Source organism: Schistocerca americana, chromosome 3 (genome assembly GCF_021461395.2).
Source record: "Schistocerca americana isolate TAMUIC-IGC-003095 chromosome 3, iqSchAmer2.1, whole genome shotgun sequence".
In the NCBI taxonomy this organism is placed as follows: Eukaryota; Metazoa; Arthropoda; class Insecta; order Orthoptera; family Acrididae; genus Schistocerca; species Schistocerca americana.
In genome coordinates, this window is record NC_060121.1 from 102189155 (window position 1) to 102205455 (window position 16301).

At 45.5% G+C, this 16301-nt stretch overlaps 1 protein-coding gene across 1 annotated transcript; it reads left to right on the forward strand.

Moving 5' to 3' along the window:
- Positions 1 to 718: 718 nt before the first annotated feature.
- On the forward strand, positions 719 to 15360 carry LOC124605894 (integrator complex subunit 14-like). The gene is given in 2 exon segments (XM_047137841.1): positions 719 to 852; positions 14325 to 15360. Coding segments are annotated over 2 exon segments (1170 nt in total).
- The last annotated feature ends 941 nt before the right edge of the window (positions 15361 to 16301 follow it).

Below are 16301 nucleotides of genomic sequence, written 5' to 3' on the forward strand. Positions count from 1 at the left end.
TCGAGGGGACACTGAATAGTGCACGGTACATCCAAACCGTCATCGAACCCATCGTTCTACCATTCCTAGACCGGCAAGGGAACTTGCTGTTCCAACAGGACAATGCACGTCCGCATGTATCCCGTGCCACCCAACGTGCTCTAGAAGGTGTAAGTCAACTACCCTGGCCAGCAAGATCTCCGGATCTGTCCCCCATTGAGCATGTTTGGGACTGGATGAAGCGTCGTCTCACGCGGTCTGCACGTCCAGCACGAACGCTGGTCCAACTGAGGCGCCAGGTGGAAATGGCATGGCAAGCCGTTCCACAGGACTACATCCAGCATCTCTACGATCGTCTCCATGGGAGAATAGCAGCCTGCATTGCTGCGAAAGGTGGATATACACTGTACTAGTGCCGACATTGTGCATGCTCTGTTGCCTGTGTCTATGTGCCTGTGGTTCTGTCAGTGTGATCATGTGATGTATCTGACCCCAGGAATGTGTCAATAAAGTTTCGCCTTCCTGGGACAATGAATTCACGGTGTTCTTATTTCAATTTCCAGGAGTGTATTCGCGCACTCGCCTGCGTGTACGCTGCGCACTGCTGCGACTGATTTCTGTGAGTATTCGCCGGTCTCGAGAGCCCACTGAGTCGACACGGCTTCGAAACGCTGCTGTGGCCTTTTCGAAGCCTTTTCGCGATCAGCTGGGGCCCGCAGTTACCGGCCTGAAATGACTGATGTCCGCAGCTGTCTCTAGTTGTGTAGCTCAGGGTACCTGGACCTCCGACAATGCAAGTGACGTCAGCCGGTGTCTGACGTGCCGGCTGCGGCAGCGCAGCAGGGGAGCGCTCCTTGGCGACGAGGCGGGCTCGTAAGGCACCGCTCACCATGGAAACCTGTCCCTCGCCGGCGCATCTCGCGGTGTGGTGTGGGGCGGCGGGCATGCCGCACCCTCCCGCATCTGCAAGTCTCAGTCCGTCACTTCCTCCTTTCTCCAACACACACACGACTACTCGAAACTAATAACACTTGTCGCGACTCAAGCGCCACACTATGCAGCAACTATTTGCTTCTGATGTTTAGCCTACGACGATCTTCCGTGTTCGGGTACTAGAGGTCACTATGAAACGATAAAATATTCTGCTGTGGTATTAACACGGAAGTAGCTGCATACAGAATGGGGTACCTTCAGTCAAAGTGCTTTTATGGTGTAGATAGAAGAAGAAACAGGAATCGATTTAGAAGAGAAAAGGGATCCAGTATTAGAATCAGAATTTAAGAGAGCTATGGAGGACTTAAAATCAAATAAGGCAGAAGAGATGGATAACATTCCTTGAGAATTTCTAAAATCATCGGGAAAGTGGCAACAAAACGACAGTCCACGTTGGCATGTGTCGAACGTATGAGTCTGGCGGCATACCATCAGACTTTCGGAAAGACTGCAAGAGCTGGCAAGTGCGAGAAAACAACTTACGCATCCAAGTTGCTCACAAGAATAACATACAGAAGAATTGAATGGAAAATTGAGGATGCGATAGATAACGATCAGTTTGGCTTCAGGAAAGGTAAAGGCACTAGATAGGGAATACTGACGTTGCGGTTGATAATAGAAGCAAGACTAAAGAAAAATCAAGACACGTTCATAGAATTTGTTGATCTGGAAGAAGCGTTCGAGACTGTAGATTGGTGTAAGAAGTTTGAAAATCTGAGAAAAATAGGAATAAGCTGTAGGCAGAGACAGGTAATATACAATATGTACAAGAACCAAGAGGTAATAATAATAGTGGGCGGACAAGAACGAAGTGCTCGGATCAAAAAGGGTGTAGTCTTTCGGCCCTACTGTTCAATCTGTACATCGAAGAAGCAAATTATGGAAATAAAGGAAAGGTTCAGCAGTGGAATTAAAATTGAAAGTGAGAGGATATCAGTGATAAGATTCGGTGGTGACATTGCTATCCTGACTGAAAGTGAAGAAGAATTACATGACGTACTGGATGGAATGAACAGGCTAATGAGTACAGAATTGAGAGTAAAACGAAGAAAGACGAAAGTAATGAATAGCAGCAGAAAAGAGGACAGTGAGAAACGTATCACGATTGGTGATCACGAAATAGATGAAGTTAAGGAATTCTACTACGTAGGCGGTAAAATCGAGGAGGCCATCAAAAGTAGACCAGCACTAGCAAAAAGGGCATTCGTGGCCAAGAGAAGTGTACTGGTGTCAAACATAAGCCTTAATGTGAGGAAGAAGTTCCAGAAAACGTACGTTTGAAGCACAGTGAATCACGGATTGCGGGAAACCCGCAATACAAGTGAATCGATGCATTTGACATGTGGTGCTATAGGCGAATGTTGAAAATTAGTTAGACTGGTAAGGAATGAACAGGTTCTGCGCAGAATAGGAGAGGGATGGAATATGTGGAAAACACTGACAAGGAGAAGGGACAGGATGATAGGTCATCTGTTAAAACATCAGGGAATGACATCCATGGTACTAGGGGGATATGCAGAGAGCGAAATCTGTAGAGGAAGACAGAGACTGGAATGCATCCAACAAAAATTGAAGACTTACGTTGCAAGTCAAGTGCTACTCTGAGACGAAGAGATTGGCACAGGAAAGGATTTCTTGGCGGGACGCATCAAACCAGTCAAGCGACTGATGACTCAAAAATTTAAAAAAATGAAATGTACCTACAGTTTATTTGAAGTGGTATCCATGCGAGTCCATACCAATAGCGAAGAATTCCAAATCTACAACTCCCGTGGCCATAAAATAACGGTGCTGATGCTGCCATGACACGCATGCACCAAAGACGAACGACCAATAGCTGTGAAGCACGAAGCCTTTTCAGTCGAATGCGGCATCTCTGGTATCTGTAAACAAATCAGCGTGGCCGTGGCCTTCATTTGCCCACCAGCTCTGATTTTCTTTTGCCTGAAAAATGGTAAGTGGTATAATAGAGCAAGAAACTGACGTGAAGTTCCACATGAAACTTGGAAAGACTGCTAACATCTATCTTTCACACAAGGAAGCGTATGGTGAAGACCGTTTATCGCGCACGAAAGTTTTTGTGTGGTTGAAGCGTTTCCAAGATGGTCGAAAAGACTTTGATGATGATTCACGCCCGGGACGCCGTTCAATATCAAAAACAACGGATGAAAATATGGGAAAAGCAGATAACGTGGCCCTCGGTGCTGAAACTGTAGGAAATGACAAAAATGCGTGAGGCAAGTTGTTCATAACCGATTTAGCAAAAAAAAATGTGTGTGAAACTGGTGCCGAAAAGTCTGACGATCAAACAAAAAGAAGTTAGCTAAATTGTTTATGCTGACCTTTTGAATAATACTGAAAATGTTCCTGATTTCTTGGAAAGAGCGATAACATCACTAATGATACTGAAACTAAGCGCTACTCCATACACTGGACGGGTCCAGCTAGAATGAGCAAATTGAGATCCAAAGCGGTGACGACTCTTTTTCGATATTCACGGAATTGAATATCTACAATGGGCTTCTGAAAGTCAGACTATTAATCAGCATTACTACCTTGAGATTCTTGCTCAACTCCCTGAGAAAAAAAAGACCCGCATTGTGGCAGAACAAGTCACGCGTTCTGCATCAAAATATCGCATCATCTCATACCTCATTGTCTGTTACGAGCAGTTAGACCACCCACCTGATTCGCCTGACCTAGCACCATGTGACTCTTATCTCTTCCCCAAGGTCGAATCTGCATTAAAAGGGACAAGACTTCAGTCCGCTGACGCAGTGAAAGAAAATGCGGCACGCGTCATCAAGCAGCTCACAGCGGTTTCCGTCTATGGGAAATTCCCCTGAGCGTTGTAGGAACGGTGGAGGGGAGTATATAGACGGTGACAGCAATTAAATGTGGATGTTTCTGAAATAAAATTTTTACGCCAATAGCCACGGTATGTTGTAGTCACTCTGGCTGATTAGGGTTGGAGGTTCATAGGTCCTTTTTATCACTGAGGTGATCGTGGCCCACCTCCATTTGAGGCTGTACTCTTCTGGTGATTTGTCACTCCATTCCCATCACGTAAGACAAGTTTTGCGTCGGAATTAAGAGATGTCTCGTGATCCAAATTGAGCTTCATATAATTTTAAGCTGTACTGATAGCAAATAAAGCAGTCGAATCCAAATGACATTCGCACTCATTGACAAATTTCCGGTTATCTTCGTGTACAAATTGAGTTTCTAATATATACACTCCTGGAAATGGAAAAAAGAACACATTGACACCGATGTGTCAGACCCACCATACTTGCTCCGGACACTGCGAGAGGGCTGTACAAGCAATGATCACACGCACGGCACAGCGGACACACCAGGAACCGCGGTGTTGGCCGTCGAATGGCGCTAGCTGCGCAGCATTTGTGCACCGCCGCCGTCAGTGTCAGCCAGTTTGCCGTGGCATACGGAGCTCCATCGCAGTCTTTAACACTGGTAGCATGCCGCGACAGCGTGGACGTGAACCGTATGTGCAGTTGACGGACTTTGAGCGAGGGCGTATAGTGGGCATGCGGGAGGCCGGGTGGACGTACCGCCGAATTGCTCAACACGTGGGGCGTGAGGTCTCCACAGTACATCGATGTTGTCGCCAGTGGTCGGCGGAAGGTGCACGTGCCCGTCGACCTGGGACCGGACCGCAGCGACGCACGGATGCAGGTGAGCGCCACGATCAGGACTGCATACGACCGAGGCACACAGGGCCAACACCCGGCATCATGGAGTGGGGAGCGATCTCCTACACTGGCCGTACACCACTGGTGATCGTCGAGGGGACACTGAATAGTGCACGGTACATCCAAACCGTCATCGAACCCATCGTTCTACCATTCCTAGACCGGCAAGGGAACTTGCTGTTCCAACAGGACAATGCACGTCCGCATGTATCCCGTGCCACCCAACGTGCTCTAGAAGGTGTAAGTCAACTACCCTGGCCAGCAAGATCTCCGGATCTGTCCCCCATTGAGCATGTTTGGGACTGGATGAAGCGTCGTCTCACGCGGTCTGCACGTCCAGCACGAACGCTGGTCCAACTGAGGCGCCAGGTGGAAATGGCATGGCAAGCCGTTCCACAGGACTACATCCAGCATCTCTACGATCGTCTCCATGGGAGAATAGCAGCCTGCATTGCTGCGAAAGGTGGACATACACTGTACTAGTGCCGACATTGTGCATGCTCTGTTGCCTGTGTCTATGTGCCTGTGGTTCTGTCAGTGTGATCATGTGATGTATCTGACCCCAGGAATGTGTCAATAAAGTTTCTCCTTCCTGGGACAATGAATTCACGGTGTTCTTATTTCAATTTCCAGGAGTGTAGATGAACTGAGTTGAAAGGGGGTGGAGGAGACAAATATCTACCAAATCAAAAATCACTAGAAAATGCCAAAACAAAAAACAGAATGTTATCGCGATCTACTTTCAAACGATTCCGTGTGGTCAACGGATTAGGGAACAGAAAATCGATTTTATCTAGAAAAGTATTACAAGAGTTAGCAAATTTTTAAATTAATTAATAGTAATTACAACATCTCTGTTAAATGAAACAATTTACCAGAACCGAGGTATTCTGACTTTGTGCTTCGACTGACGTATATGATTCAAAAGTGTTTTCGAATAAAATACGAAAATTAAGATGATCATTGTTGTTGCATAACGCTTTGCAGGTATCCCCCACAAAGTCTACTACGTCACTGCGAATAAATGATGGTTCTGACTTGCAGTACACACTAGTAAAGGCTGAAGATAAAAAATAAATCAAGTATATAAACATTAACCGCAAGTAGAAGGCTGGTAAAGTGAATAAAAGTAAAGTTTCAAGCAGTTTATGCAGTGTTTGTTATGTTACGTCAGAAACAACTAACTGTGACAGTCTTCCGGCGCTCTGGTAGGCATGACGTGTTATGTTATGGCAACGATGTTTTGGCGAATTATGATATAAGTAGTAATTTTGATTTTGACGTGCCAACGCATAGCTCATTTCACGTTTTATGTACCTGGAAATTCAATGGAAAGATGTTGTGTGTAGCTGTCACAAGATGTTTGGAACAAACTTTATGAGAATCTGAAGATGATAACTTAGTTTTACCGAAACCGGTTATCTACAATAAAGTTTTTTTTACAAGCGATCTCGTCTAAGCAGTCCTTCTCCTATGTTTTACAAGCCCTTTTGCAGTTACTCCATTATCTGTTGTCGCTATACGCCGTCGGAGTTCACATAAATTTTTGGAAGGGCAAGCGCATAGAGAGAGTCTATCACGAACTTACTAAGAAAAAGAAATCAGGCCACAGTCTCGCTCATGCTCAACTGTGGTGTGTGGTAGATGTGTTCACCACATTCTTACGTTGTAGTGGGACATTTTTTCACTCATTCGAATCGTAGCCTGAGCACTAAACACTAAACATTGAAAGAATAACTACTGCCATATTCGTTTTATATAGCAATTGAATGATTAGCAGGGGTTTCATCTACTCTACACCCATACTCCGCAAACCACACGACGGTGTGTGGCGGAGGGTACTTTAAGTACCTCTTTCGGTTCTCCATTCTATTCCAGTCTCGTATTGTTCGTGGAAAGAAAGATTGTCGGTACGCCTCAGTGTGGACTCTAATCTCCCTGATTTTATCCTCATGGTCTCTTCGTGAGATATACGTAGGAGGGAGCAATATACTGCTTGACTCTTCGGTGAAGGTATGTTCTCGAAACTTTAACAAAAGCCCGTACCGAGCTACTGAGCGTCTCTCCTGCTGAGTCTTCCACTGGAGTTTATCTATCATCTCCGTAACACTTTCGCGATTACTAAATGATCCTGTAACGAAGCGTGCTGCTCTCTGTTGGATCTTCTCTATCTCTTCCATCAACCGTGTCTGGTACGGATCCCACACCGGTGAGCAGTATTCAAGCAGTGGTCCAACAAGTGTACTGTAACCTACTTCCTTTGTTTTCGGATTGCATTTCCTTAAGATTCTTCCAATAAATCTCAGTCTGGCATCTGCTTTACCGACGATTAATTTTATATGATCATTCCATTTTGAATCACTCCTAATGCCTACTCCCAGACAAGTTATGGAATTAACTGCTTCCAGTTCCTGGCCTGCTGTATTGTAGCTAAATGATAAAGGATCTTTATTTCTATGTATTCGCATCACATTACACTTGTCAACATTGAGATTCATTTGCCATTCCGTGCAACATGCGTCAATTAGTTGCAGATCCTCCTGTATTTCAGTACAGTTTTCCATTGTTACAACCTCTCGATACACTACAGCATCATCCGCAAAAAGCCTCAGTGAACTTCCGATGTCCGCAGCTCGTGGTCGTGCGGTAGCGTTCTCGCTTCCCACGCCCGGGTTCCCGGGTTCGATTCGCGGCGGTGTCAGGGATTTTCTCTGCCTCATGATGACTGGCTGTTGTGTGACAACCTTAGGTTAGTTAGGTTTTAACATGATAATAATAAGTTGTCGTCTCTTTCTCTATGAATAGATGGTGAATGCAGCTAGCCGCTAACTTTGTGTAATGTCTTGTCTGTATAGACGTGTATCTGTTGCCTTTAAGACCCTTTCACCTTCACACATAAATCTATACAGTAATGTAAGGGCCTCCCGTGTCTTGACTGATCCTTGATAAGACAGGCGAAAAGTTAGACTAATGGAGGATTATTAGTATTATCTCTATTTTCATTAGCTCTCTCTCTTTCTCTCCTTTATCTATGTACAGTTTTTATTATAATATTTCATTACGTGAAATCAGCCGAATAGGATCTTTGGTGGAGTCCTTCGTCTTGGTAATCAGCGGCTGGCTTGCTGTAAGAGATCTTTACATTTATTATTACTGTTAAACACTGTATTCAGTCGGGAGACTCAATCGTGTGGACAATTTGTTCCTTTTACGAAAGATTACGAATTCCAGATGTGTACGAAGCCTTTTTGGACGATTTAACACAGACTCAGTGATTGCAGGCTCTCTTCGACACAGCTGAAACTTCCCCACTGATTACAGGGCCAACGTGATCATCAAATGGTTCAGAAAAAACTCATTCGTTCATTGACTCCGGAACAAAAAGTCACAAACCTTATTTATGAAGGAAATTGTGTGTTAAATCCATCTCCATTACATATCCAGATCTCCGGTGATTCCACGTCTTAATTATTTTCCGTTTACACTCTCTTTCTATTCAAACAAACCGCTAGTGGCACAAAAGTTAATTCACTCGATTTAGCGAGAAGAAAACCAGAATATGTAATTCTCAGAAATACGTCAATCCCTCAATCCCCACTCCAGAAGCTGTCCTAGTTACCACTCTAACAACCATGGAGAATGCATATATGCATCTCTGTTATTTCAATGAATAAACGCGCTAGAAAATACTTTGGCGTCGTCTAGCTGTCGCCGCATATGTTACGAGAAAATCAGATCAGATACTTTTCCAAAGCGAATGAATGTGGATGGTTTGATTGACAATGATTAATTGGTGCGTGGTAGAGGGTATTTTCTTGGGGACATTACAAGGTTTAACTAGTTCTAAGTTCTAGGGGACTGATGACCATACGCGTTAAGTCCCATAGTGCTCAGAGCCATTTGAACCATTTTTCTGAACTTCCGATGTTATCGACAAGCTCATTTATACAGGGTGAGTCACCTAACATTATCGCTGGATGTATTTCGTAAACCACATCAAATACTGACGAATCGATTCCACAGACCGAACGTGAGGAAAGGGGCTAGTGTAATTGGTTAATACAAACCATACAAAAATGCACGGAAGTATGTTTTTTAACACAAACCTACTTTTTTTTAAATGGAACCCCGTTAGTTTTGTTAGCACATCTGAACATATAAGCAAATACGTAATCAGTGCCGTTTGTTGCATTGTAAAATGTTGATTACATCCGGAGATATTGTAACCTATAGTTGACGCTTGAGTACCACTCCTCCCCTGTTCGATCGTGTGTATCGGAGAGCACCGAATTACGTAGGGATCCAAAGGGAACGGTGATGGACCTTAGGTACAGAAGAGACTGGAACAGCACATTACGTCCACATGCTAACACCTTTTTATTGGTCTTTTTCACTGACGCACATGTACATTACCATGAGGGGTGAGGTACACGTACACACGTGGTTTCCGTTTTCAATTACGGAGTGGAATAGTGTGTGTCCCGAAATGTCAGGCCAATAGATGTTCAATGTGGTGCCCATCATTTGCTGCACACAATTGCAATCTCTGGCGTAATGAATGTCGTACACGCCGCAGTACATCTGGTGCAATGTCGCCGCAGGCTGCCACAATACGTTGTTTCATATCCTCTAGGGTTGTAGGCACATCACGGTACACATTCTCCTTTAGCGTACCCCACAGAAAAATGTCCAGACGTGTAAGATCAGGAGAACGGGCTGGCCAATTTATGAGTCCTCCACGTCCTATGAAACACCCGTCGAACATCCTGTCAAGGGTCAGCCTAGTGTTAATTGCGGAATGTGCAGGTGCACCATCATGCTGATACCACATACGTCGACGCGTTTCCAGTGGGACATTTTCGAGCAATGTTGGCAGATCATTTTGTAGAAACGCGATGTATGTTGCAGCTGTTTGGGCTCCTGCAATGAAGTGAAGACCAATGAGGTGGTCGCCAATGATTCCGCACCATACATTTACAGTCCACGGTCGCTGTCGCTCTACCTGTCTGAGCCAGCGAGGATTGTCCACGGACCAGCAATGCATGTTCCGTAGATTCACTGCCCCGTGGTTTGTGAAACCCGCTTCATCGGTAAACAAGTAGAACTGCAACGCATTCTCTGTTAATGCCCATTGACAGAATTGCACTCGATGATTAAAGTCATCACCATGTAATTGCTGATGTAGCGACACATGAAACGGGTGAAAGCGGTGACGATGCAGTATGCGCATGACACTACTTTGACTCAGTCCACCGGCTCTCGCAATGCCCCGTGTACTCATGTGTGGGTTCATGGCAACAGCAGCTAACACACCAACTGCACCCGTTTCTCCTGTGACGGGCCTGTTACGGACCCGTTTGCGTGCTACGACCATGCCTGTTGCATTCAGTTGGCGGTAGATGTTTTGCAATGTGCGGCACGTTGGATGCTCTCTGTCCGGGTACCGTTCTGCATACACCCTGCAGGCTTCAGCTGCATTTCGTCGACACTCGCCATAGATGAGTATCAGATGCCTTTTCAGAGTTCGAATGCACCATGGTCACAGTTCCTACAACACTACACTATCACAGACGTCTGGTAACACGGTGTACTACAGTTGGTCTGCGTGCGGAGACGAATGCAGAATAACAATAGCAGCAAGCACTACATGCAGACACTACGACAGCTAGACCAAACCACAACAGTGCACTACAGCCACACTCGTAAACACGGTCGTCATAGTAAACATGTCCCTGCAGATGCTGCTCGCCGACCGTGGCCCGTGTTTGTTACAACACGCAACTGAACGTCGGAGGTTGCAAGCGTCAACTTAAGGTTACAATATCTCCGGATGTAATTAACAATCTACAATGCAACAAATGGCACTGATTACGTGTTTGTTTATATGTTTAGAAGTGCTAGCAAAACTAACGGGGTTCCATTTAAAAAAACGTAGGTTTGTGTTAAAAAACATACTTCCGTGCATTTTTGTATGGTTTGTATTAAACAATTACACTAGCCCCTCTCCTCACGTTCGGTCTGTGGAATCGGTTCGTCAGTATTTGATGTGGTTTACGAAATACATCCAGCGGTAACGTTAGGTGACTCACCCTGTATATATTGTGAATAACAACGGTCCTACGTCAAGTACCCTTAAACGGTGTAAAAAATGAAAGAAACCAATAAAGACTCTAATTTAGTATATTCGTAAAATAGGTTATTGAAACATTGACAAAATTTACACAGTTCTCAATTATTCCACAATCTCTATACTCAATAAACACGTCTCTGGCCACAAGAAAGATAAAAATATTACTCTCAATGTGTGCATAGTCCGCCTCCGGTAGCTGAGTGGTCAGCGCGACAGAATATCAATCCTAAGGGCCCGGGTTCGATTCCCGGCTGGGTCGGAGATTTTCTCCTCTCAGGGACTGGGTGTTGTGTTGTCCTGATCATCATCATTTCATTCCCATCGACGCGCAAGTCGCCGAAGTGGCGTCAAACCGAAATACTTGCACCCGGCGAACGGTCTACCCAATGGGAGGCCCTAGTCACACGACATTTTTTTAGTGTATGCATACACAAGTCTGACAAAATCCCTCCAGTGCGCAAGCAAGCTACACTACGGGCAGCAAAAAGACACATTACCAAAATTCCTCAATTAATACCAAAGTCCCCTCCGGCGCTGCTAGCATGATCACGGCAGGCTGCGACCTCTCACGCCGTGCGGCTGCTCTCCACTGTAGCCTGCGTCCGACCACTTCCGACTCCCCTCGACTACTTTTCGCTCGCTACTACTCGCGGTAATAACATCTCAAGTCAGAGATTGTGTATGCACACCACAGCAGAGTCATTGGTCAACTTTGCAAAGAAGTAGTAATGTTCAAGTTTCAAACTGACCACTTATCTTACATAAGGACAACTGAAATCAACAGAAATTATTATAACTCTGAGGAGCGGCACAGCAAACAGGTTAGACCCCTTTGCGCGACTTGATCCTCCAGGGAGAATAAGTTACAGGATTTCCCGCGCCGTGCTAGCACCTGGTAGGTCCCAGAACCGCAATGGCCGGTTTGCGCGCCACAGTCATTTTGCACGGCCGTCCCCTGTATTCCACCAACATTGCCAAAAGCTGTCTCGAAGTCCCTAAAAACTACTTACTACTACGTTTCCGATACTACTGCCTGACTGCAGGCACTCGTATGCGCGTACGGCAGACTGGTTCCGCCCGGCGCCACGCCCACCACACATCCATCACACACCACACACCACACACCGCGGCACGCAGCGCGCTTTCACCGCCGCGCCGTGTTATGCAGGCGCGCGCGCTCGCGCTTCTTGACATGCAGGCGCCCGACCGGCGAACGGCTGACGAGGCGTGGAAACTTTCTGCGGCCGGAACTAACGTGAGCATTCGGCAAAAAGCCGCCTCACCTGTGCGACTCGCTGCTCAGTTTCGCCGAACGGACGAGCACCGCTGTTAAGGCGGCTGTCGCTGACTCACCGCGACAAATGTAAGCGCGCCTTTCTTCCGTATATTTCTGACGCTTACGCTGGAGGCACTTTCGATGTGACAGTGGATGGCGCGTTCTATTGTTAGGCAATTAATGCACGCAACGGTCAGGCGCCGTCAGAGCCATTCACCAGTCACTGGCAGGGAGGCGGAGCCGGCAGGTAGGGAGGAGCGACGGGGAGAAGCGTCTCGTCTGTGTCGACGCCAGTTGGAGCGGAGCGTCATCCCGATGACCGTACCTTCACGCCATTATTCTGAAGTGATTTCGGAAAACCCGGGAAAAACTTAGATGGTGGATGCCAAAACCAGAATTTGTACTCTGCCCTCCTAAAGATAACACACGAAACGCTGAGGAATCATGTGGACACGTTTATTGAGATGCGGACGAACAGTTGTAGTAGTTCCTTGATGCAATAATTTACCGACAGCCGTATGTATTGTAGAAATTTATTTTATTTTATGAACTTCTATGTGCTAGCAGTTTCGGCATTACATTGATGCCATCTTCAGACCCCACTCGTCATAGTCGTAAAATCGCTATACACGGAAGGAGCCATATAACTGGATCCGCGAATCAGTCGTCCTGCAACAGCTCTTGGTGGTCAGGCGACACAGACGGAGCACATTCTGTGTCGCCTGGCCACCAAGAAATTTTCAACACAAATCTCCATCTTGGTTCAGGGTGAAATAATGACTCGTCTCATGAATCATTGCATCTCAGTAAAATTATACCATTTAATCTTTTACGTTAGAGGGAGCTACATAGTTGAGAACAATGTGCAACTACGACGGTGGTTTGGAAAGTTCTGGGAACAGAGTAGAAAAAAAGTACTTCCATCACTGAAACTATTGTGATTTTTTATGTAGTCTCCTTGTAGATTTATGCACTTGGTCCAACGATGTTCCAGTACCTTGATCCCACCTCGAAAATGAGTTTCCTCCGGGAATGCAAAACAGTTGTCAATTCCGGCTATCAAGTCTTCGTTTGAAGTGAACCTTCGTCCATCAAGAAAAATTTTCAGTTTTGGGAAGAGATCGAAGTCTGACGGAGCCATATCAGGTGAATAAGGCATATGTGGCAACAATTGATGCCTCAGTTCGTCTAATTTTGCCATGGCGACGGCATGCGTTTTTGATCCAGTTTCTAGAGTCGCGGCATCCATCTTGCAGACAGTTTTTTCATTTCTAATTCTTCATTTAAAATGTGATATACCCTTTCAGATGACATCTAGCATGCGTGAGAAATTTCACGCACTTTGAATCGGCGATCCTCCATCACCATTTTGTGGACTTTTGCAATGATTTCTGGAGTAGTGACACATCTTGGCCGACCACTGAGCGGACCATCATCTAAGCTCTCCCGACCAAATTTAAATTCATTTGTCCACTTGGCAACAGTTGAATATGAAGGAGCAGAGTCCCTTAGTGTACTCTGGAAATCGGCATGAATGTCCTTTGCTTTCATATCTTTCTTTACGAAGAAATTAATCACTGCTCGAATCTCGATTTTTTCCATCTTCGCAAGTCACTATGCTGGAATAACAACAGAGCCACGTCACCGCCACAGTTCTCTTCTAAGAGCACTGACGTAGGACGCGTTTACAGGCAACAGTCCAATGAATATCAAGTGAACAACTCGTTGCGCAAGCGCTGACCTCTCGTGGTGATTCCGGGAACTTTTCAAACCACCCTCGTAGACTGACTAAGGTTTTATGCCGTCGGCACCAAGTTTTCCTGTTATCACCGACGTGCAGTTTACGGACACCAGCTCGTCCTCCAATTCCCTGCTTATGGAGCTCCCTCTGTCTTGGTTCGCATGTATGACATTCGGTTCTGCAGTGACTTTCTCATCTGTCGTCCTCTTATTTAGCCAAAATCCCATTCAATGACCGTGTGTCAGCATCACTCAACACTTATTTTCGTCGGTGTTTTGCTTAGTGGGCGATGTTTTTCCACTTTCCCTGTATTGCGGTATAAATATTCGATACGGTACGTCTTGAAACACCAGGAACTTTGGCTACCTCGATTACGGAGCACCAATAATTTGCCCACAATGGAATTCATTTAGCTCCGACTGGCATCTAGACACAACACTGTTCTCACCACGGCTGACATTCGCGACGTACTGAGGACACTGGGCTACCTAGTCGTCTTGTTGAATTGGCAGGTCTTGATAGCTGTGTTCATGTACCTGAAGCAGCACTTACTATCTCTTCAGTTCAGGCAATGTTCCAGAAACTGACAGAGGCAAATTTTGCATCCTTTCAGGGCACACTGAACTGTGGCAATTTGGGTTCCCGCATTATTCTCTCACCTGCCCCTCAGCCTTTCAACAAAGCTACTGATTTTGAGTATATCAAAAGGAATATATCAGATACTATTGAAGTATGCGGATTTATTGATGTTGCTGATGTTGGAAGCCCTATGGCTATTTCACGTCATCCGGTGCTACCTCATGGTTCAGGGAAATTGAAGGAAGCCGACGGTATTTCCCCTGTCATGAAGTCAGAAGGAGACTCTGATGATGATTCATGTGCAGATGAAGCAAAAGTCGCCTCATTTTGTGTACTACTTCATGGTGCACTTAAAGGAGAAAACGTGGATGCCTTGTCTCTTTTAGCCAAGGGCTGGTTTGGCTTTGTTTACTCTTGGGCTGACAGCAAGAAGAAATCAAATTTAATGTTAACAGTGTTGGAATCTGGAACGAATGTTGTGCCATGGCTGGGAAATTTAAATAACTTAGGTTCTTTGGAAGATTTTCGCGCAGTGATTGGTAAGGAAGATCCGCCACAGCAGTTTCCAGTTCGTCCTCTAGAAAAAAGAAGTTACTCACAAAATAGTGTGGTTTGGATAATGCAGGCAGGATTATAGTCTGATATACAAAAGATCTTGCGGCATGTTCGCAATCTTCCAGACAAAACACAACAGCTTTATAAGGAGTTAAATAGGTTGAAAAGAGCTACAATATCATTTGGATTCATTGAACTGCTGGATGGTTCAGCAGCAATATTCGAGAGGGACTGCACTGTACTCCCTGGAGGTGCCCATCCAGATTGTGCACTACAACTTACACATGCAGCGGGAGTTTTACGCAGGTCTTACTGCGGTGATATCAAGTTCAACGTGACACCTCGGTTAACAAAATTCCAAATTTGTGAATTACTCTGCCTCTGTGATATGTGAAGTCCCACCAAATATTTTTTTTTTAAATATTAAAAAAACGCAGCCACCAGGCGTAGCAGCCGCATTTGTGTTCAAGCACGCCTCTCTCGCCGTGTTTCCATATCTATTGTTCAACTCCTGTGCGTGTCCTCCTCTCGAAGTCCTCTGTCCAACAAATGGACGTCTTCTAGTTTTAAAAAAGAAACCTGGCGAGGCCATGATTATGAGAGTCGTAAAGCGCAAGAAACACCCACCCGCTTTCCCAGCTGCGTGGACCACGCCTCCATGTCGTAGATTCGTTCCGAATGACAACTCGCATCGTCGAATGAAGAAAGGATACCGCGCTTCACTAAAAGTCCGCTTCCCGGATCCTCGGTGAAAGCGACAGGTGTCGTTTGAGCCATTACAGGCGGTTTATATGGTGGCATGCAAATGCGTCACCACCGCACACAACCACACAATTCGAGGACGAACTTGCGAAACGAGCTCTGCTCACAGTTCGCCGAAGTGCGTGCGTCAAACGACAGTTTAGCTAGTCTGGCTCATCAAGACTGATGCGAAACAACTAAATGTGCTCCAAGCTGTTCTCTGGAAGGGGACGAATTATAAAGTTTACCGTACTGCGATTCACAAGATTCGTGCTCGTTCGTTGCTGAATGATCTATAGAGAAAATATTTTTCATTTATTTGTTCACGAAGAAAATTTTCAGTAGCCACTTACTCGACGTTTGCGGGAAATCCCTCTTTCGTGTGCCTTCTGTGAAAAAAGTCGCGGAGAACAAAAACAGAATTTGATACGTCTTCTTTGCTACTGACAGTTTTCAGTTTTCGTACAGAATCTGTGAGGCACAAGGTAAATGCAGATCAATGCACTACTATATTCCACGAGATCATTTCGCAGTCATTCGATATAACATCTTTTAAATATGTGTCTAATATGTTTATCAGAAGTATGTAACACA